Source organism: Microtus pennsylvanicus, chromosome 11, assembly GCF_037038515.1.
Source record: "Microtus pennsylvanicus isolate mMicPen1 chromosome 11, mMicPen1.hap1, whole genome shotgun sequence".
Taxonomy (NCBI): Eukaryota; Metazoa; Chordata; class Mammalia; order Rodentia; family Cricetidae; genus Microtus; species Microtus pennsylvanicus.
The window spans coordinates 1,545,684-1,568,331 of record NC_134589.1 but is presented as its reverse complement, the minus strand read 5'-3'; the positions used below and the strand labels follow the sequence as shown (position 1 = coordinate 1,568,331).

Below are 22,648 nucleotides of genomic sequence, written 5' to 3'. Positions count from 1 at the left end.
CAGACAGACAGACAGAAGGACAGACGGACCGACCTCCGTGAGTTCAAGACCAGCCTGGTCTACAAGAGCTAGTTCCAGGACATGCTCACTAATGCAGGCGCAGTTTAGAAGAGGCGGAGCATGCTGTAGATCAAAGCCAAACATCTGCGCCTCTGCACACTGTGCACTCAGGTCAGACAGCACCATAAACAGGAGATGAGTAGGAGGCCTTTCCCAAAGCCTCACTGACAACTTAAGTAGAAACGGGTCACCCTATCTTGCCTGTCTTCTCAGTAAGCGGGGCTGACGTGGCGTGATCTCTTCCCAAACAGCTGGGCTCTATGTCATCTACCCTATTGTTGACCCTACTTCAGATAACCTTGTCCTAACACCATTCCAGAATCCCAGGGTCAAACCCGCCATCAGTAACTGCTGGTCTAGTATGACTGTTGCACACTGGCCAAGCAACACAGTGGTAACTCACAGGCCATAATTAGAGCAGTGCCCAGAGGTTAAGAGGAAATCCAGGCAGCCTCAGCTGGGGCCTTGATCTAGTTCCTCCCACCGCAGGATACTTACTTGATTTTTAGCAGATGAAGGGATTTGCTGGAAGACGCTGTGATCTCTCCAGTCTTGTTCCTATTGATGTAAACCGAGAAGCCGTTGTTTTGGAATCCAAACTCCTTTGCAACCTACAAGCCCCAAACAAAGAAATGGAGTGAAGCATCCCCACGGACCCGCCACAGGCCACCAGGACCACGGGGGACACTTGGTAAAGTCAGAACGAGCTCATCAGACAGGTCTCTTGTCGCTTCACTCTAAGAAAACCTGTACTTCTCATACCAGGGCCAACTTAGGTAAGAGATCCACGGGAAACACAGGCCTTGTATAAATAATGTAAGAGCTGAAGCTAAGCCAGGCAGTGGTGGCGCACACCTTCAGTCCCTCTTGGGAGGCAGAGGCAAGCAGATCTCTATGAGTTCGAGACCAACCTGGTCTACAGGGCAAGTTCCAGGACAGCTAGGGTGGTTACACAGAGAAACGCTGTTTCAAAAAGCCAAAAATAAATTTAATTATATTAAAACATGTCAAAAAAACATAAAAAAACATGTTACAAATGGCCATAATGCCATCTTGAACACAGACATATCTTGTAAACAAGATGGCCTTACAGCCCGTCTGTATCCAAACTGACTACCTGCCTAGACTGCGTGAACTTGTCACTACCAATGGCCTAACTTTCTACCCTACCAAACACACCAATTAATGAATGACCAAAGAACGGAAAAGTTGGTCGCTGAGCTCTGCTAGTTAAAATGCAATGAGCAGCCAGGTGACTGGGAGTCAGTGTCCTCTGAACAGTGGCAGAAGAGGACCCTTTGGAACAGGACCTGCAGAGAAGCTGACTCAGCAGAGTTAGACCCTGTGAACAGAAAGTGATTTCCAAATAACTTTTAAAAAGTACTAAAGCAGGACTGGAGAGATGGTTCAACGGTTAAGAGCACTGGCTGCTCTTCCAGGTCCTGAGTTCAATTCCTAGCAGCCACAGGGTGGCTCACAACCATCTGTAATGAGACCCGGTGCCCTCCTCTGGTGTACACAGAACGCTGTATACATAATAAATAAATAAGTCCCACGTTTAGTTTCCAGGCACACAGTGACACTGAAACTCGACTGTGTCTAGGGTTGAAGACATGCAGCAAGTGCCTCCAACACTCCAAATACGTCAGCAAAGAAAATACTTCAAGGGCTGGAGAGATGGCTCAGTGGTTAAAAGCATTGCCTGCTTTTCCAAAGGTCCTGAGTTCAATTCCCAGCAACCATATGGTGGCTCACAACCATCTGTAATGAGGTCTGGTGCCTTCTTCTGGCCTGCAGGCATACACGCAGACAGAATATTGCATACATAATAAATAAATATTAAAGAAAAAAGAAAATACTTCAAGAATGACACTGTGAGGCGGGCGGTGGTGGCGCACGCCTTTAATCCCAGCACTCGGGAGGCAGAGGCAGGGGGATCTCTGTGAGTTCAAGGCCAGCCTGGTTTACAAGAGCTAGTTCCAGGACAGGAACCAAAAAGCCACGGAGAAACTGTCTCGAAAAATCAAAACAAAACAAAACAAAACAAAAAAAAAAAGAATGACACTGTGCTTGGTTATAAAATGTTGCTAATAGCGGGTCTGGAGAGATAGCTCAGTGGTTAAGAGCACTGACTGCTCTTCCAGAGGACCCAGGTTCAATTCTCAGCATCCACATGGCAGCTCACAACTGTCTGTGACTCCAAGATCTCACACCCTCACACATGCATGCAGACAAAACACCAATGCAAACAAAATAAAATTTTTAAAAAATGCTGCTAATTAAGCAAATAAAATTGAGAATTATATTACTTCCACTTATTTATATATTATATTAACAACGATAAAAAAGAGGGGGCCACAATTTGCTGGCCTTTGGTACAAAGTGTAAAACAAAAGCTACTGTCCCTGCTTTGCTCAAGACTTCCCATACACCTGAAGTCTGACCCAAGCTCTCTCCATCGCTCCCTATACACAGATTCAAAATATGTGGCTTTAATTCTCTAAAAGAGAACTGGAGAGGGAAGGAGTATCCTGAAGAAATGGTTCAGTGGTTAAGAGCACTGGCTGCTCTTCTGAAGGACCCAGGTTCAATTCCAATCACCCATGTGGCAATTGCAATTCACAACCATCTTTAACTCAATTCCAACTGGATCTGAGCCCCCTCTTCTGGCCTTCACAGCCACCTAATATTGTATATGGTACAAATATCCTACTGACAGATCTGTGAACATAAAAATGACAAAATTGCCAGAACAGCCCAGTTATATCTGCTAAACAGGCGTGCAGCAAATGTCTACAAACCTGGCAACACATGCAGGCCAAACACCCATACACATTAAAAACTTAAAAAAAAAAAAAAAGATGTGTGGGGGGCAGGGCTGGAGAGATGGGTCAGCTGTTAATAGCACTGTACTGTATGCTGTTGCAAAGGACCCAGAATCAGTTACCAGCATCAACATGGTGCCTCACAACCACCTGTAACTCCTGTTCCAGGAGAATCCAACACCTTTTCTGGCTACCATGAACTATGCATGTATGTGGTACAGGCATACACACAGGCAAAATACTCACACTCATAAAATAAATAATCAGGAGGCTGAGGCAGACAGACCTTTCTGAAATCAAAGCCAGCATGACAAGGCCAGCCTGATCTACATGGTATGTTCTGGGCTAGTTAGCACAATCTCAAAAAAATAAAAAGAAGGAGCTTAGTGTGGTGTCACACACCTTCAAATCCCAGCACTCAGGAGGCAGAGGCAGACAAATATCTATAAGTCTGAGGACAGCCTGGTTTACATAGAGTTCCAAAACAGCCAGGACTATATAGAGAAACACTGTCTCAAAACAAAACAAAAATAAGTAAATAGAATGGAATCATTCTAAACATTTCTTTTTAATAATGTCCCTTTAGCAAACTGAAGTTTTCTCCAAATTCTGTTTGTATGAGACATGTTCCTTGCTCGGTGTGTGAGGAGTGTCTCATTCCATGGCTCTGGCTGATCTGCAGTTCACTACAAGGCCTATGCAGGCCCTAAACCTCTCATTTCAGCCTCCTGAGAACAAACCACAGGTGTGAGCACCACGCTCAGTTCTGAATTTTCATTCTCAAAAATTACTCTTGCGAAGTCCTTTGCCATCTCCCCACGGTCTGGTAGATAGCAACCGTGACAGACATATGATTCGGACAGAGTACAGCACAGTGACTCATATTTGTACTCCCAGCAGCACTCAAGAAGCTGAGGCAGGAGAATGGCTTCAAGTCCAAGGCCAGTCTACAGAGTGAGGCTTAGAACTTTCTGTCTCTGCCTGCCCCATCTCCCTCTCTCCCTCCCCACCTTTGCCCCCCCCACCACCACCACCAAATGACCCAGCAGGTATCCAGTTCACCCACACAGAGAAAGCCACACAAGTGACAACCTGGTGGCAGCAGTGAAAAAGGAAATGAGGAAAGGCACGGACAGGAACACTGGAGGAAACAAGCCCTGAAAGATGTCACAGGTACCTTCTTCAAAAACGTTGCCGCTGTTTCTCTCTTTGTGGCTGTGATGCGCTTCACTCCATCCGGGGACTGGACGCGGATTATCTGTTGTAAGTGAAGGAAGAAGGTCAGTGTGCCAGCGAGGCACCTAAGACTCATACTTAAGTCTTGGGCATCTGGATTATTGAAACCAAAGGTAAAAGTCACTTTTCCCCACCTTCCTTTGCTGTGTACACACAGGTACGGCACATTCACACATGGTACCAAGAAGCCACAAAGGGTGTCTTCCTCTACCGCTCTCCACTAGCTTTTGGGGGCAGAGCTCACTGAACATTTCAGCTACACTGGCTGGCCAGCGAGCAGCTGGGCCCCAGCCATCTCCCCTTTTTGCAGTGCTAAATTAGATGTGCACCGCTGAGTCCCGAACTCAGGCCCTCAGGCCCGCAAAGCAAGCCCTTCACTAAACCATCTCCCTAGTCTCAATGCTTCCCCGTCTCAATCCCCAACTCCATTTTGATAGAAGGGGAAACAAGAGAGGCGGGGTACATCAACACATGAGAAACGGGCTAGAGTACACTCTGACTCACACCCCTTATAGTTCCGTGTAGAGCACACAAACAGTGTCAAAGCTAAACATGCTGGGAATAGCTGTAATTCCAAGCACTCCAGAAGTAGAGGCAAGAGCAACAGAAAAGGCTAGCCTGGGCTACATGACACCATCGTAAGACAGATTCTTTTTTTTAATTTTATTTTACATGTGTAAGTGTTTTACCTGCCCGAACATAAGTCTGTACACCACATGCATGTACTGCCCTTCAAGGTCAGAAGAGGGCATCACATGAAACCATTTTTAAAAAACAAAAGGGCTGAAGAGATGGATCAGCCCTTAAGAGCTATAGCTGCTCTAACAGAAGATCGGGTTCAATTCCCAGCACCTACATGGCAGCTCTCAACTGTCTGTAGCTCCAGGTCCAGGGGACGAAATGCTCACTTCTGCTCCACAGGATCCCGCGTGCTTGTGGGCACATAAATTCACACGTGTGCGTGCGCGCACACCCACACGAATAAACACATAAACAATAAATTAATTAAAAAATAAAATGAAGGCCCTTAATACCATGGTAAACTCTATTATTAATAGTCTGGTTTCTAGGCAGGGTTTTAACAAAATGTATGTCCACGGCAAGGCAAAGCTAAACACGCTGGCTGGCCTACAAGACTCCTACACACGGGCCAGTTTATAAAGTCTTGATTTCCACACTGATCCAAGCTTTCTGAGAAGATGTCATTCATTATGCTGGCATGAACTGGCACACCCTATAAACCAGGCAGGCAGCTGCTGTCCAGTCCCCGAGGGCTGAGAAGGAAGACCTCAGAAGTGGTCTCTGCGCACTTCCTGCTCCAGCAGTCAGCAATGGTGCACGACATAGAAAACGCTTTGCAGATGGAAACTGTGACAAGGCATTGCTAAAACTTTCTCCTGACACACTGAGGACTCACGGCGGCTCACAGGCAACTGAACTCTGTCTACTTCCATCAAACCAATTAAAATTAACATGGATTTTCTAATGTAGCACAATCATGTCTCTCAATGTTTAGTGGCTTTCACTTGTTCTCCTGCATGCTCAACGTTTAGATTCTGGTCTGGGTAATCGCTGTGAATGTGCCAATCGTCAAAGGGTACAAAACTGCACATGTCTGCTTTTTAGCCACATCTGTCTCGTTTCCTCACCCTGCTCAGTCATCTGTATTGAGCTCAAACATAAGTGAGTTCTCATTTTCAGCACTCTCCTCTTAGGATTTGCTACCTAGGAAAAACACCTTTAGAAGTGTAAGGAAACTATTTCAACATATTTGATTCTTCAATCTGTCTTCAACACTGAGGCACGTCGAAAAGTGAAGCCCTCTGCTTCACTCCAGTCACTCAGGATGGGAGCCTGTCACCCAGGCACTGTGAGAAAGAAATCGCAAGAAAGAATCCTTTTGTTTGGTTGATTCTGATTTGGTTGCACACACCATGTAGACCAAACTGACTTCAAACCCTCTATCCTCCATGCCTCACTTCCAAAGTCTGGAATTACAGGCCTATGCCACAACACCTACCTTACCTAAGAAGAATTCTACAGTGCAAGTCACTTTACCTGATCAACAACATGGCATGGGAGTCTGGGTTTAACAAGAGACAGGCTTGTACTGAAAATGTTCTGGATTAACCTCTGACACAGGCTACAGAGGAGAATACATGGATCGGACAGATGGGGACACATGGAGAACATGGGATCTGAGTGAGGCAGGTGTGAGGAACAAGCACCAGCAGCTCCAATTATCTGGGAAGCTAAGGAAGGCTTGTGCACCGGAGCCAGAAGACAGCCTGGACGTAGCCAAAATGAGGTCACAAAGCAAGAAAAAATAAAACAGAAAATCTCTCAGAAGCATTGCTCCACAGCAATTCTTTAAAGATCTCACTTTGAATTAAAAACAAGCAAGGCTAGAGAGATGGCTCAGCAAGTAAGAGCACTGACCGCTCTTGCAGAGAATCCTCGTTCAGTTCCCAGCATGCACACTGCACTGTAAACTGCCTGTAACTTCAGCTTTGACTTCTACCAACACCTACAGTAATATGCACATGGGCACACACACACATATAATTTTTCAAAATGGGGTTCACAGATGGCTCAGCAGTGAAGAGCACTGGCTGATCTCCCAGAGGACCTGGGTTCAATTCCTACCACCTATAAGCTGTCTCACAACCACCTATAACTCCAGTTCCTGGGGGATCCAATGCCTTATTCTGGCCTCTTTGGGAACCAGGCAATCAAATAGTACAAAGACATGCAGGCAAAACACCCTTACACATAAACACATAAATCTTAGAAGGACAACTTCTGAAATCAACTTCAGAATAGTTTATTAACTCCTCACAACTGAGGCCGGGCGGTGGTGGCGCACGCCTTTAATCCCAGCACTCAGGAGGCAGAGGCAGGCGGATCTCTGGGAGTTCGAGGCCAGCCTGGTCTACAAGAGCTAGTTCCAGGACAGGCACCAAAGCTACAGAGAAACCCTGTCTAGAAAAACCAAAAAAAGAAAAAGAAAAAAAACTCACAATTGAGAAAGTCAACTTAAGACCCATGGTGCCCATGAGAGCATCTGGAATACCTGAACAAACTGGTTTACCTCAGTAAAGATCATCACAGTGCATGGAAAAATTGAAGCAGTTCTAACTGCTAATAACCTCACCTATCTCCAGGCGAGTCATCTAGGATAGCAAATTTTAGCTTTTAAACGGAGTCAGCCTTTCTGAGGTTTCTCTGCACATCTCCAGAATGGGACAGAGAGAACAGAAGACGCCCTACCATGGAGCAGTGGAGAAAGAGAAGACACGCTCAAAGAAAAGCCTGAACTCTAAACCTAACAGAAATGACAGCCCTTATCTGTAATCCCGGTAGAGGAAGCTGAGCAGGAAGATGCCAAGGTCAAGGATGGTGTGGGTTAAAGTAGTAAGACTGTCTCAAAAATAAAACAAACGCCTCAAGAACTGGCCTCCCCTGGAAACCCAGGGAATCCAGAAAAAAAGTGATGTTATTTGGAATACAGGGAAGCACCGCTGAGCTGTCCCAGGCCTAAAGCACCCAACACGGTTCTGTTCGCCCAGAAATTCCAAATAACTCAACGCTGACCACAACTCTTCCGTCAGATCGGCCTGTTTCTCACACCATTCTCAAAAGTTAACTAACGGCTATCCGCTGGTTTTTCTCCTCTTTTCCTGACACACTTCATGGAGGGTGAGGGTCACAATCCCTACAGTCAGGCTAAAGTGAAATCAGCCTTCTTTATTACAATCTTTTAAACAGGTAGTCAAGTTGTCTCTGCCAAAGAGAAGCCAGCCCCGCCAGGTTGCTGTCTGCCCCCTTGGACACTTCTTTTGTGAGGAAGGGGTTCCCTACTGATGCCCTTCTCCCGACTACTCTTCCGGAGTGAAATCATGACGAGGCAGTGCTGGGATGGGGGAGGAGAAAGCCCTAAGGATAGGAGGAAAAGACGTAACCGGCTTCTGGGCCTGGGAGGAGGCTGGGGTCTGTCGGAGCAACCTGCGGCAACAGAGAGAAGGGAGGCCGCTCCGCTCGGACCGCTCGGCCTACTCGGCCTCCTACAAGCCAACCTCTCCGGGCTCAGCTACAGCAGGAACCGCCACAAACCCAGGGCTAGTAAGGAGAAGCCGCTGGCGCCGAGCTCTGTCCCGCGCGGGCCCGCCCAGGAGGCCGGCAAATCTGCTGCCTCATCCCGGAGCCCCGCTCCCTCCCGGCCGCCGCACTCACGATGCTCTCGGCCATGGCGGCCGCTCCTGTCTCCGGATTCGGGCCCCGGGTTGCCGCCGCCTGCCTCCCCAAAGGCCTCGCAGTCCCCGCCTCGGCCTCAGCCCCAGTCCCGGCCTCCCGCCGCCGCCGCCACCGCCGCTCCAGCTTCACCTCCCGGCTCCGCCAGCCGCCGACGTACTGTGCTTCGCTCAACGCACTCCGCCGGGCGAACACGGAGGCGAAACAAGGTTCCGGCCTAGCCAACGGCCGCGCGCATGCGCACGTGGAGCCACGCTCACCTCGGTCCCGCCCATCCCAGGCTCCTCTGGACCGGGCCTTCTAGACTCATCTGCAGACTCAGGGTTCGGAAGAATCCTGTAAAAGAGAGACTTACTTGTTCCTCAACTTTGCAGAACAATGCAGAAAAGCCCCAAGAAAAGAGCGCCTTGAAAAATAGCCGTTGAGGGAGTTCTGTGCCGTCTTCACAATTTTCCAGCAATGAGCTGAGCTTCTTTTGTAACCTCATGCATATGGTTTGAAGAAGACATTATGGAAATCTTTTTAAGAGGCTAAAAGCCACCTGTTTTCTTGTTTATTTTTGGTTTTGACTTTTGTGGTTTTGTTTGTTTGTTTGACTGTTTTGGTTTTTCGAGAAAGGGTTTCTCTGTGTAACCCTGGCGGCCTTGAACGCACAGAGATCCTCCAGCCCTTGCCTGCCTAGTGCTGGAATTAAAGGCCTGCGCCACCAAGCCCGGCTTAGTTTTTGATTTGTTTTGTTTTTAAACAGAGTCTCGCTGCAGCAACCGGAACTCACTATGCAAACCACGCTGGCTTGGAGCTCACAGTGACGTGCCTCCCTCTCTGTACTGGGATCTAAAAGCGTGCACTCCCGCCATTGATTTCAAATTAATGGATCAGTTTCTGAATGCATGTTCATGTAACCTCTTTTTATATTTTAGAATGTTTTATTTGTTTTTGTTTTGGGTATTTTTTGAGACAGGGTTTCTGTGTGTAACAGCCCAGATACCTCTTTGTAGACCAGGCTGGCTTCAACTCACAAAGATCCACCTGCCTCTGCCTCCCAGGTGCTGGGATTAAAGGCGTGTGCCAATCCTTCTGACTGAACTTTTTTTTTTTCTTTTAGTTTTTAAGACTATGTGTCGGGGGCTGGAGAGATGGCTCAGAGGTTAAGAGCACTGGCTGCTCTCCCAGAGGTCCTGAGTTCAATTCCCAGCAACCACATGGTGGCTCACAACCACCTGTAATGAGATCTGGCACTCTCTTCTGGTGTGCGGGCATACATGGAGACAGAATGTTGTATGCATAATAAATAAATCTTTAAAAAAAAAAAGACTATGTGTCTTATGTGTATGAGTGCTTTGCCTGCATATATGTATGTTAACCATGTTCGTACCTGGGGCCAGAGAAAGGCAGAGAGGGAGTGGAACCCTTGGAACTGGAGTTTCAGATAGTTGAGACGCACCATGTGGGTGCTGGGAGACAAACCCAGGTTCTCTGGAACAGCGCCAAAAGTTCTCAATTGTCAAGCCACCTCTCCAGCCCTGACCTTGAGCTTTTTTTTTTTATTCTCCCATTCCCCCTCCACAAACCTAGAGCTGGGATTATGCCGCCACACCCAGATTTATAGATACTGGGATACAACCAGGAGTTTCACATGCGGTAGGAAAGTGCTCTACCAAGGAGTCCACATCCAAAGTCCATTGCTACTCACGGTCTCACGTAGCCCAAGCTGGTTTCAAGTTTGAAATCTTCCTACCCCTGCTTTCTAAATTCTGGGATTATAGGTGTGCGCCACCATACCTGGTTCCCCTCCTGTTAAATTCATTGAATCCGTCATCATTGCCAATGTTAGTGCTGGCAACACCTGTTCTTTAACATCTGTCATTTAAATTTTGGAGTATTCATTCCATCAACAAATTTCACTGCATGCTAACTTCGTGTTTGGCGTGGCTTGGCGTGGCTCTTACCCTGGGAGCATGGGGAAAAGGACATAGGCTTGCTTGGTGCAGCTACCCCATAGGCAGATCAATTGTGGATATGGAATATCAGGTGACTGTTAATGATGGACACACAACCAAAGAAAGGACCGATACAAAAGGTTTCTATTGCTGTGAAGAGACACCATGACCATGGCAAAGCTTATAAAGAAAAGCATTTAATTGGGTCTGGCTTGCAGTTCAGAGAGTCCATGGTCAGCATGGTGGGAAGCATGGTGGCATACAGGCATACATGGTGCTGGAGAGGTAGCTGGGAGGTCTGTATACAGATCCAAAGGAAGATATTGTGAGCCACTAGCCTGCCTAGTTTGAGCATCTGAGATCTCAAAGCACCCCCACCTGTGACACTCTTCCTCCAAGGCCACACCCACCCCAGCAAAGGCCACACCCACTCCAACAAGGCCACACCCACCCCCAAGGCCCCACCTACCACAACAAAGCCACACCTACCACAACTAGGCCAAGCCTGAGAACTTGAGTTTAATCCCTTGAACTCACAAAGTAGAAAGAAAAACAAATTCTTGGAAGTTGTCCTCTGAACTTCACACACACATTATAGCAATATGCACACACGCACACAATTTATTTTTTAAGATGGGACTGGGCATGTTGGCACTCACTTATAACCCCAGTCCTTTGGAAGCAGAGAAGGGTGGTTCTCTGAGTTCAAGGCCAGGTAGGCCCAGGCTCTTTAACAAAGCCATCTGAGATTGGGCCAGAAAATAGGCCAGTGAACAGTATTTCTCTGTAGCCTTTGTCTCCATTCCTTCCTCTAGGTTCTTGCTGTGAGTTCCTTTCTAACTTCCTCTTTGGTGGGCATAGTCCTCATTGAGAAGATCTTCAAAACCCTTTAACAACAATGCCTGAGCTGCTTTTTCATTGGCTGCCAAGTCCATCAGGAACTTGGTGCAGCCTCCACCCTGCTTCAAGTCCTTGTCCATATAGGGGTGCCTCAGGTGTATGCTAAATGCCCTGCCTGAATGTCACACGCAGGAAAAATTGAATAAGGCATGACGTTTAAAGGATGGAGCACCCCTTTAATCCCAGAACTCAGGAGGCAGAGGCAGAGGGATCTGTGAGTTCAAGGCCAGCCTGGTCTACAGAGCAAGTTCCAGGACAGTCAGGGCTACATAGAGAAACCCTTTCTTGAAAAGCAACAACAAAAAAATGTGACTTCTATATCTGGCTGATATCGCTTTGCATGTTTTCAAGGTGCACTCACATTGTGGCACGTGTCAGAACTCTGTCTCTGGTATTCTTCCCCTTCTTCCTCTTCCTCCTTTTTTTTCAATGTGGGGAACAGAATCAGGATCCAGAGCTTCATGCAAGAGTAGTAGGCTAATGCTCTCCCACTGAGCTACAAACCTAGCCCAACAGAGAACATTTTGTTTGAGTGGATTTATATAGTGGCAGGTGGCTGTGCCCTGAGCCGTGGCGGGAGCCTGAAGAGGCAGTCTGAACTGCCAGAGACGGGTAAGGATAGAGCTCTGTGAGGTCCTGGATTCCATCCTCAGCATGGGCTGGGAAGAAGAAAAGAAAAAGAAGGGTTGTTGAGGATGGAAGACATTGGGGACTCCAGGCAACGGGGATGGTGCGGTGGGGGTGGCAAAGGCCAGGACACACAGGTGCTTGCTGACCATTGGAAGCCAGCAAATTGGTCTGGATTATAAAATCATAAGCCAGAACAATGGAATATAAAGCTAAAAGTAGAGGCTGGGCCTGGAATGTCCATCCAAAGCTGAACCCCAGGGGGTCTGGAGTGGAAACAGGACAGGGCGTGTGGCAGGTCCAGCAGGATCTTTCTCTTGCCCTAAACATGTGGATGGTATCTACGAAAGTCCTGTGGGCCTACAGCGACGCTAACAGACACACCCACATTTCATCCGGATCCCAATCAGAAGCAGGGAGAACTGTGGAGGGACACAGGGCCACACAGATGGTGTCTGGTAGGGTCCAGTGTTGACAGCCATTGAACATGCTTTCTATCTCCATAACCTGCTGCGAATCTCAAGTCCTTTCACAGGGACTGCATGGTGACCATAACAAAACCCTGCTTTTGAGAAGCTCGGAGGGGGCCATCTGGAACGTGAATACTGGTTTGTTTCTGCACTGGGTAAACTAGGAGGATAAACTAGCATTTGCGTTGTCCAGTGGGTTCCTGGCAGACTGCACTGTGAGCCGATTGGCAGAGATCTGCTCCCTTGAGGGCGCTGATAGAGCAGCCTGTGAGCCAACCAGGCTGAGGACAGATGGGACTCTCCAGTGACGGCCACAAGGCCAGCACCAGAGCCACCTTATCAAAGTCACGGTTGTGCATCCTAGAACCAAGGCCAAGAGTTAGGGTCTAAGAAGAAAAACCAACTGCTCTACAGAAGCAGAGGCCCTGCCTTAAGCCCTAAAATGTGAATGTGACTCCTCACATGATCTCACTGTGATGGCTGGGTGGGCGGAGTCTGCAGCTCTCCAGCTCCGAGGTGGACAGTTTACAGAACAGTCAAGGATACCGTTACACCGGGACTACAACCCGTCCAGAGAGGCCCCGGGCCACCTGTCTTCGTGGCTTTCTCAGTTCACATGGAGGATGGAAGAGGGAGAGAGCAGCCCCTTGTTGTCTCAGGTGAGCTAGCTCTAATGGCCTAGTTCAGGTTGGAGATGTTTCTTGGCCCTAAGGTACTCCAGGAGGCCCCCGGCCAGGTTATGGACTACCCGACTCCTGGCCCCACTCCCAGTCTGGTTGTGTGCTAGGATTTGTCATTAAGTGATGACAGTGGGTGATTCTCTCAGGTTGGGGTGGGGCTTCACTATCAGATGTCTCCCCTTGCCGATGGCTAAACTCAGGTGCTAGCCTCACAGGGTCTCCTGTAGGTCTGAAAGAAACTGGCCGGGCAGTGGTGGCACATGCCTTTAATCCCAGCACTCGGGAGGCAGAGGCAGGTGCATCTCTGTGAGTTCGAGGCCAGCCTGGTCTACAGAGCAAGTTCCAGGACAGGCTCCAAAGCTACGCAGAGAAACCCTGTCTCGAGAAACCAAAAAAAGAAAAGAAGGAAGAAAGAAACAAGAAACTCTAACGATGGGCTTAGGAGCAGGGAAAGACTGATGTCCTCAAATGTCCTTTGAAGTTGAATGGAGACTCAACGGCCTCAGACAGTCTTCACGCTGCCAAGTGAGCTCCACAGGCTCTCCTTTAGCTCTGACAGACTCCGTCTGACTAATAACCTTCGCATATTCCACTCCAGATGTGGGGTTAAAGAGCCATCCATGCAGCTGGACTCGCACGGGTGGAGGGACTGAAGGAACAGCTTCTTCCTGGTGGGACCCTTGCCTAGACACCTGGTTGGAGTCTCATCCAAGTCAAACCAGGTGGTGGCTGGGCAGTGGTGCACACCTTTAAACCCAGCACTTGAGAGGCAGAGGCAGGGCGGAGCTCTGTGAGTTCAAGGCCATTCTGGTCTACAGAGCGAGTTCCAGGACAGCCAAGGACACACAAAGAAAGCCTGTCTCAAACCCCACCCGCAAAATAAAAAGAAAGAAAAATCCAGTCATGAGTGGGTTTTCCCCCACCTCCCTGTAAAGGGCCTCTCTCTATCTACTGTTCAGCTGGGCTGCCTGCCGGAGGGCCTGTTTTCTTGCCTTCTCTAGATTGCTGCCCCAGTTTTTTGGTTGCCCCTCTCCCTGCCCAGGAAGCCAGGCAAGCAGGACTCAGTCCTTCCCTGTATCCTCCACACCATGTCAGGCACAGTGTCCAAAGGCCTCGGTGCAGGTGGCGGGTGCGAGGTGACGCAGAGAACCAAGGGTGCTCCAAGGATCAGCTTCTCTGTCCCAGGCAGCCTGCACTTCCGGCCAGGGTGGGAAAGTCCCTCCTGGGACTGCACAAAGTTGCCGCTGGAGCACTGCAGACTGCGTCAAACAGAGAGACCCTTCTAGATGCGGGGGAAGTGGACTCACCTGCCACTATTCTGCCCTGTGGGAGGAGTGAAATCCTGACCCAGGAATACCACGCCTCGGCAAGACCACAGAGGGTGTGGAAGAAAGGAAGAGGGTACTTTTTGTTTTTTTTTGAGACAGGGTTTCTCTGTAGCTTTGGTTCCTGTCCTGGAACTAGCTCTTGTAGACCAGGCTGGTCTCGAACTCACAGAGATCCACCTGCCTCTGCCTCCCGATTAAAGGCGTGTACTGCCACCACCTAGCACGGGAACATTTTTTTAAAATATTTATTTATTATGCGTACAATGTTCTGCTAACGTGTGCACAGCGGAAAGAGGGCACCATATCTCATTACAGATGGTTGTGAGCCACCATGTGGTTGCTAGGAATTGAACTCACGACCTCTGGAATAGCAGCTGGTACTCTCAACCTCTGAGCTGTCTCTCTGGCCTTTTAAGTGCTGGCCTACCCAGTTTTTACCATGGACCTTCCAGGGCACTGCCACCCGGACAGGCAGTGAGCCAGGACCCTCACTGCCCTTTTGCTTTCTGCCTAAGCAGGATGAGGTCACAGGTCCCCAGGCCCCTAGCTATCCAATTCTTCAACTCTTTGCTTCCTTCCACAAGCTTCTTCCAAGCCCACCCCATCCTCTTAGCTCCCCTCTAACGAGGCCTCACCCCTTGCTGGAAGTCACAGACTGAGTGGCCGAGGAACAATGCATCCTCCTAAGTTTTCCCTCCTTCTGCAGGGTACGGCTGGCCAAGAGCAGTCGCCCACCAGGAACAGTCCACCTACTTCAAACATCCTAGGCCCAGAACTCTGGAAGGATCAGGTAGGGGCCTGGGGCTGCAGATGCTGTCCCGGGGCAAAGCACCAGGCCTGGAAGGAAGGCCAGGCCTCCTCCCGCCCACTCTCCGCAGGAAGTAACTGTGTCAAGTATCTGACGTTCCTCTCTAACTTCTTCTTCTCCCTGCTGGCCCTGGTGGCCCTGGCAGCGGGGCTCTGGAGGCTGGCTGTCAAAAGGTCTCCAGAGAACAGCTGGGGTGGAGCCCTGCCGGCAGACCCCATGCTGGTGCTAGTGCTGGGAGGCCTGGTGGTCAGTGTGGTGAGCCTGTCTGGATGTCTGGGTGCCCTCTGTGAGAACAGCTGCCTACTGCGCTTCTACTGTGGAGCTGTCCTCAGCTGCCTGATGCTGGAGGCTCTGGCAGGGACGCTGGTGGTGGCCCTCTGGGGCCCACTGCAGGAGGGCCTGAAGAACGCCCTGCATGCGGCCATCATCCACTACCGCGATGACCCAGACCTGTGCTTCCTCCTCGACCAAGTCCAGCTGGGGCTGCAGTGCTGTGGGGTGGTTTCCTACCAGGACTGGCAACAGAACCTGTGAGTATCCCTCGTACCCCTCACGGGCAAGAGAAGGGTGGTCTGGATGACTCACTCACCCGCTTGAGCACGGATGCATAGACGTGTGTGTTCTTGTGTGCATGTTCTGGCATACACACACAACCACGTACATGCCTTGCACTCCTACTTCCACGTGCCTGTACACAAATTTCCTTGTGTGCGTGCAAATTCACTTTCACAATCACCTCCTTTTATGTAAACACAAAATGAAGCCCCATACTGGAGCACACACATACATCACATACGTGCAAACATACATGCAAACGTGTGCACTTACCCTTTGCCTAGGCCATGGGCCTTGAACCTGAATGAGCCCAACTTCTGGCCAACTCTAGAGCCCAGACTTAGTTTCCCCATGATGTCCCTTCCATTGCGGGGTTCCAATGAAGAGGCCAAGGCAGAAGACACCAGAAAAGTACTTTTTTTTTTTTTTTAATCTCAGGATATCTCAGTGTGAAGAAAAATACTTTAGCTTAGCTCAGGCTATCGGTCGGTGACTTCACAGGTCTGTATGCATGTGTTCCTGAGAGTATGATTAAACTTCCAATTTAGGCATGACACGATATTTTATGTTCTTGTTTGAGGGTCCCTGTTTTGCCTACATCCTCCACTGCACAGATACCCTGAACCGTGCCTGTCCTCCCTATGACACGCAGAACAAACATTAGGTTCCCTCCCTGGAGCCTCTGAGGCCAATTAATATTAAGGGATGGAGACAGAAGAGGCTCTAAAAACAGTTTCAATATGTGGTGCTTACCATAATTCCGCAAAGTCCCTCCAGGGCTCCTGGGAAAACCTGGTCATAGAGAGTAAGCACACGCTGTGGGTGGTTGTCAGAGCCCCGTGAGTGAGGTCTAGACCCATGGAAAGCTGCAGCCCAGCCGAGGCTCATTAGCTACCAGGGAGCTCCTCATAGCTCTGAGCCTTTTGCTGCTGACCTCTGACCCCTCTTCTAATTGCAACCCAATCTAGAAGTTTCTCTGGGAAGTCAGTCGGCTTTCTCTCTGACACTGCCTGCTCAAATAAACTCACAGGCAGTGTCGGAGAGAAAGTCTGCAAGCCAGGTCTTCTCACCACCTCCCCTTCAACTACCTCACTAAACATTTCCTTGCCTGCCAAGATAGGCACAACACCCCACCCACCCCATCCCTGTCCACAAGAGGGTGTAAGCACTATACATAAGCACTGTACAAGAAACTGAGGGTCCTCTATGTGTGCTTGCATGTGTATATACACATATGCACTTCATATGTATGCAACTGTGTGTGTGTGAGAGAGAGAGAGAGAGAGATTGAAAGTTTGAAGGCAGGCCTGAGAGAGAGAGAGAGAGAGAGAGAGAGAGAGAGAGAGAGAGAGGATTGAAAGTTTGAAGGCAGGCCTCGGAGAGACAGAAAGAGAAGGAGAGAGAGAGAGAAGTTTGAAGGCCTCCTCTCCAGGACTAACCTTGTGCCCTGCAGGTACTTTAATTGCAGCTCTCCCGGGGTACAAGCCTGCAGCCTTCCTGCCTCCTGCTGCATCAACCCCCAGGAAGGGGGAGCTTTGGTGAACACTCAGTGCGGCTTTGGGGTTTTGCACCTGGACCAGAATGCGGCTGGACAAGTGGTGCACCTGCAGGGCTGCTGGCCTGTGCTGCAGCAGTGGCTGCGAGGGAACATGCAGACCATAGGCGGCTGTGTCATCACTGTGGTTGCCATCCAAGGGGCTGAACTCCTGTTGGTCACCTGCCTGCTAAGGGCCCTAGCTGTACTAAAGACAGCAGAGGACACAGCCGAGAAGACCCTGATACAGGCCAAGTTCCAAGCCTCTCCTCATCTTCCAAGGAAACTCACTTGGAACAGACCCCTGGGCTCTGCTCCTGGCCCATTGCCTCTTTGCTACATCTGTCAGTCCCCCAAGGCCCACCTAGACCGACTCTGTCCTGCCCCAATCTCACGATTTCACTCCTGAGTTCTCAGGACCCATCTAAGCCCAAAGGCTACCATGGTCTGTTGCTGAGCACACCTGCTTCTCATTAGGCTGGCAGGAAGATCAAGGGCTGAGGCCCTCTGCTTCGAACCTCAGCCCCCTGCCCTGATCTGACTCACCCTGACTGGCTCTAGGTCCCCATTTCTGCAGAAATGGCTTCTCTCGGGTCTACTCCTACTTTCTGGCCTTTGGTGAGCTGAAGGATGCAGCCCAGGCCTTGCTCTGTAGAAAGCTGTTTTGGAGGAGGAAGACTTGTGTATTGCTGTGTGCATTCATATTTGCATAGTAAACTGCAGGTCTCACAATGACTGGGACTTCTTCGAGTCAAGATGGAGACAATTCCTCATTTCCCAGCTAGGGCGGATGCAGGCGGAGGGCGGCCCAGCTCTGATTTCATCTGTAGAGTCACCACAGTCAGTCCGTGGCTGTCTCAAAAGCGGAGTCTTTTTCTTGCCTATTCTATTTCTTTTTCATGTATTGCAGGCTGGCCTTGAACTCCCTACGTAGCTGAGGATGACCTTTACCCTTCTGCCTTCTGCTCACACTGGGGATTCCAAGCTTGCACCACAATGCCTGCCACATAGAGCCCTTCTGCAAGCCATTTTCTGAACATTGAAAGGAGTAATCATACATTTACTCTAAATATTGTGCGTGTTTGGGGGTGTTTGCCCAGGTGTGCGTCTATATGCCTTACCTCTACGTGTGGAATCCTCAGGTTACTGGGGTGTGCGGTGGGTCTCAGCTTGGTCTTAGGATGGACTGCTGGGCCGTGGGGCTGCTCATTGGGTGTCTGTGTTTAGGGTTCTTGTTTTTGTCCTTTCCTATCTTCTTGGGGAGTCTGCTTCACTGACTACGGCCACCAGGAGGGAGGGGCAGGGCCAGGCTCATATACCCAGCACCTCTAGGCCAAGCCTCTGAGGAGTATTGGCTAGTGGGAGTTTTCTGTTTCTCTTTCTTGCCAGTCTCTCCCACTTTCACACGCTCTGAACCCTCCTCCATGGTGTAGTTAAAGCAACGCTCCTGTAGGGACCATACTCCATCAGTGCACCTCGGATAAGCAAGAAGATGCTAATTTTATTTAGAAACAGGGACTAGGACAGAGTGTGTTGGGAAGGCTGGTATAAAGAGTGCAGCCTCAGCCTCTCTCACCAGAGACCCCAGGACAGTGTCCCACCTCCAGACGTCCATCTGGAAGGGTTGCGGGGCAGAGGAACTCCTGTCCACAGGAGGCAGTGTAGGGAAACACTTCTGGGGAGCTTATCCCTGTACTCTAGACATAAGAAGAACAGGAGGTGGGGCTGGGTCCCCCTCCCTCCCTTCCTTCTAACACATGAATTCAGGTCACCAGAGTGTCCTGTGGGAGGCTGTAGGCTCTTGGTAGCTGGTATCAGGGCATGAAGTTGCCCCCCTGGAGGCCGGGAGCAACCTGGCTAGGGACTCAGGCTGGGATTCAGGCTTGGGCAGGGGTCCTGAGTAGGGTTTATAGAGGTGGTGGGGCAGCGTGGGTCTTCATCAGGCCTCCTTCACAGGACTCTCACAGCCAGGATTGACTAAATGATACCGTACTGGGCCAGTTCATGCAGCTCCAGGTGGTTGAAGGCCTCCCATGGGCAGATGACAGTGATGTCTGCAGGAAAGGTGTCATTAACTGGGACTCCATGGCCCCAGGACCACCCCATTCCCTGTCGCCTTGCTTTCTACTCCCCAAGTAAAAGACACATCTGCTTAGGACGAGAAGCTAAGCTCTGGCTGCAAATCCTCCTAGGCAGGAAGCACCAACTCTGTCTTCTGGGTCCTGGCTCCAGTAGTGAGGTCCTGATAGAGAGCTCAAGGGACCCTTTGCTGAAGTTGGAAGGACCAGCAAAAGTTCCTTCTGTGTTTGGTGAACCTGCCTCATGGGAACAACCCCTCTCAGGGGGATCTAAAACTTGATGTTGGGAGAGAAATATGGACAGGATGGGAGGCAGGCTAAGCAATAGAGGGGAACCTGGGGCCTGTGGGAGTATGTCTGAGGGATGTAGGGGACTTAGGAGGACTGTCCAGCTGCAACAATCCTGGGTTGTCATACCTGTGCCCAAGCCTTCCATTCCAGGGATGTCATCCCCAAACCTGCGAAGACAGAGTGGTCAAGGATGATATCTCCAGGTCTAAATGGAGCCACCCCTGGGTGCCAGATGTCTCCCCAACACCTGCTACTGGGCAGGGACTGGGGGCTCCCTTTCACCATCGTGGGGCCAGTGTGCTTCCCAGAGATTCACAGGCCCGAGGACCAGGAAGGGAAGAGTGAGCCCAGATACACATGGGCAGGAACCCATGCAATGTTGCCTGAGTATGGTCTGTAGGCCTCTGCAGGAGTGTGCTAGAGGGTGCTGTGTGTGTGTCTCAGTGTGTCAGCTGTGACTTGTCCCTGAAAGGCACAAGTGAGCCAGGTGGTGGTGGCGCACGCCTTTAATCCCAGCACTTGGGAGGCAGAGGCAGGCGGATCTCTGTGAGTTCAAGGCCAGCCTGGTCTACAAGAGCTAGTTCCAGGACAGCTTCAAAGCTACAGAGAAACCCTGCCTCGAAAAAAACCAATAAATAAATAAATGAATGAATAAGAAAGGCACACGTGCTGGACACTGGTCTCCAGGGTGCAGCAGTACTGAGAAGTGTGACTGAATCACACGTGGGGAATCGTTACTATGGACTGATGCCATCCTCACGGGACAAGGTTGTGACTCTACAGAGGAGGTGGCCAGAATGGAGAGACTCGTTCCTCTCTGCGATACCATCCTCCAGGTCTTTACCAGAGGCCAAACGTTGAGACCACCCTTCCTGGAGCTTGGGCACACAAATCTCTACGTAAAGCGTAGAGCAACAGAAAATTGGCTAAAGCCATGCTTGTAGGTGTTCACACGCAGGTGTCTGTGTGTGCACAGGGGAATGTGGCAGGGTGCACACACATCCCTGAGGAGATTTGGGCAGTCTGCTTTCCAGACCTGCCTGGCTGCAGCACCTGGAGTAAATGACAGGCCCTTGGTTCCCCCAAAACTCCCGAGGCCCTGGTCATCGGGATGAAGATGTACCACAAAGTACCATGGCCCGAGCTCCACACCAGCCCCTGCCTTGTCGTCCCATGCAGTCTAGGAACAGTGTTCCTTCTGTGAAAGGTTCTCCTCTGTCGTTCTGCTTACCCTTGGACGCCTTTCTTGGGGGGCTTGCTCTTGAACTGCCTGGTTTGCCGTTGTTTAAACTTAGGTGGTCCTTTCCTGGGTGTAACTGGTCCTCCTATAACCCGTGTGGCTGACCGAATTTCGGCCTTGGGTGGCTCCAGGTTCATGGTGACGCTGGCAGAGACACTGCAGTGACCCTTAGCTTCTGGGCTCTGTCAGGCTGGTCTGTGTTCCTCATGCAGGCTGGGGAAGACCAGACAGATGGATCCCTATTAGCCCTTAGACACTGCAGTGACCCTTAGCTTCTGGACTCTGTCAGGCTGGTCTGTGTTCCTCATGCAGGTTGTGGAAGACCAGACAGATTGATCCCTATTAGCCCTTACTCCTCCTTTCCAACCTTAAGAACAGAGGGCCTGACACCCACGAGCCACCCTGAGACATTGCCTCCCCTCCAGAGAATCACCTTCTAGCTCCACCAGGGCTTTCCAGCATTCTTCTTCTGATACCATGAGGCACCTCCCACTGCTAACAGCCACACACAACTCATGAACTACCTTGTGCCCATCCCATACTCCTAACTAACAAACACACCCTTTTGACCCCCCCATGTCCTAAACCAGGGCTTTTTATTACCTCCCCTTGAACACCTTGATGTTGGCCCCCACACTGGTGCCTGCACCCACCCTCCCTCCCTCCCTCTCTCCCTCCCTCCCTCCCTCCGTCCCTCCCTCCCTCTCTCCCTCCCTCCCTCCCTCCCTCCCTCCCTCCCTCCCTCCCTCCCTCTCATCCACTGGAATCTGATCTCGAGCCTGTCACTCTGTGGAAAGCCTTCTGAGGACACTTAGGAGGGTAAACAAAGGACACCCCTTCCTGATCCTGTACATGAGCCCCACAGCCTCTTCCCTTCCCTTCCAGATGATCAGCCCCAGGTTGCTTTCATTGGCCCCTTCTCTGACTCTGGGGGCCTCTTCTGACTCTACGTCATGGCATTCTGTATTTCCAGGTCCTAATTTATTTCTTCATACCACAATCTAGGGCTAAACTAGTTAATTTACACCCGTGTTTTTAAAGTATGTTTGTTCATATTTTTTTTTTCTGGTTTTTCGAGACAGGGTTTCTCTGTGGTTTTGGAGCCTGTCCTGGAACTAGCTCTTGTAGACCAGGCTGGTCTCGAACTCACAAAGATCCGCCTGCCTCTGCCTCCCAAGTGCTGGGATTAAAGGCATGCGCCACCACCGCCCGGCGTTTGTTCATATTTATGTACTTGTTGGTTTTGGTTTATTATCTGTCCCTGGGGATTGGAATTGATGCTGATAAATAACGCTCCACAAAATGGAACACAGCGATGCCCTAAGGAAGGGGCCTGTCCTTGAACCAGAAGCAGCTGAACTGGGTACTCCTAAATTTCATGGCTCCATTTCGGAGGGCCAAGCCAGAAGCAGGTCTCAGGGAGAGCAGTTACACTAGGATTCTTCCCTTAGGCTTCTCCCTGGCTCGTTGACTTGAGATTGTTCTCAGTCAGACGTTGTATCAGGGCTCTGGAGAGACTGAGCTGGCCTCTGCAGCCCTGTGTCAGCCTGCAACCTAGAAGACACTACATAGGATGGCCCCTCCTCTCCCTAAGAGCTCCAAGCCCCAGCGACCTTAGCCAAGGACAGCACAGCTTCTGTAATCCTATTAGCACCTGAAGGAGACTCCTAATCTCCCAGAGTTCTAGGAAGCTGCCTAAATAAACCTCACCTGCTGCTGAAAACAGGTGACCCAGACAGGAGGCGTTGCTCCGACCCTTAGCTGTCCAAGAGACCAACTGCTTCTTAGAGTCCTTTCCTGCCCTAAGTCCTATGTGGTATAGTAC

The 22,648-nt window shown here is 50.2% G+C and overlaps 3 protein-coding genes across 3 annotated transcripts in view; 1 reads left to right on the top strand and 2 right to left on the bottom strand.

Moving 5' to 3' along the window:
- Positions 1-8,550, bottom strand: part of Nploc4 (NPL4 homolog, ubiquitin recognition factor) — a 45,223-nt gene extending 36,673 nt beyond the window's left edge. Inside the window, exons 1-3 of the mRNA XM_075989857.1 lie at positions 8,355-8,550; positions 4,063-4,143; positions 559-671 (exon numbers count right to left, since the gene is read on the bottom strand). Of these exons, the coding sequence (XP_075845972.1) occupies positions 559-671; positions 4,063-4,143; positions 8,355-8,369 (209 nt within the window). The 5' untranslated portion in view covers positions 8,370-8,550. The remainder of the gene's footprint in view (positions 1-558; positions 672-4,062; positions 4,144-8,354) is intronic.
- A 5,527-nt stretch (positions 8,551-14,077) lies between these two features.
- Positions 14,078-18,709, top strand: Tspan10 (tetraspanin 10). The gene is made up of 3 exons (XM_075989987.1): positions 14,078-14,125; positions 15,024-15,655; positions 17,134-18,709. The coding sequence occupies exons 1-3, from the start codon at positions 14,078-14,080 to the stop codon at positions 17,621-17,623; spliced, it is 1,170 nt and encodes a 389-aa protein (XP_075846102.1). The 3' UTR covers positions 17,624-18,709.
- A 432-nt stretch (positions 18,710-19,141) lies between these two features.
- Pde6g (phosphodiesterase 6G) lies at positions 19,142-21,069 on the bottom strand. The gene is made up of 3 exons (XM_075989854.1): positions 20,815-21,069; positions 19,710-19,750; positions 19,142-19,268 (listed from the first exon to the last, which is right to left on the bottom strand). The coding sequence occupies exons 1-3, from the start codon at positions 20,958-20,960 to the stop codon at positions 19,192-19,194; spliced, it is 264 nt and encodes an 87-aa protein (XP_075845969.1). The 5' UTR covers positions 20,961-21,069; the 3' UTR covers positions 19,142-19,191.
- Between the last annotated feature and the right edge of the window lie 1,579 nt (positions 21,070-22,648).

Bases quoted from the DNA above. Each gene is read 5' to 3' on its own strand.
- Pde6g (XM_075989854.1), bottom strand. From the start codon at position 20,960: ATGAACCTGGAGCCACCCAAGGCCGAAATTCGGTCAGCCACACGGGTT. The intron at 19,751-20,814 runs GTAAGCAGAACG...CTGTCTTCGCAG, and splicing joins CCCAAGAAAGGCGTCCAAGG to GTTTGGGGATGACATCCCTG. The intron at 19,269-19,709 runs GTATGACAACCC...CCTTTCCTGCAG, and splicing joins AATGGAAGGCTTGGGCACAG to ACATCACTGTCATCTGCCCA.
- Tspan10 (XM_075989987.1), top strand. From the start codon at position 14,078: ATGTCAGGCACAGTGTCCAAAGGCCTCGGTGCAGGTGGCGGGTGCGAG. The intron at 14,126-15,023 runs GTGACGCAGAGA...CTCCTTCTGCAG, and splicing joins GTGCAGGTGGCGGGTGCGAG to GGTACGGCTGGCCAAGAGCA. The intron at 15,656-17,133 runs GTGAGTATCCCT...TGTGCCCTGCAG, and splicing joins CAGGACTGGCAACAGAACCT to GTACTTTAATTGCAGCTCTC.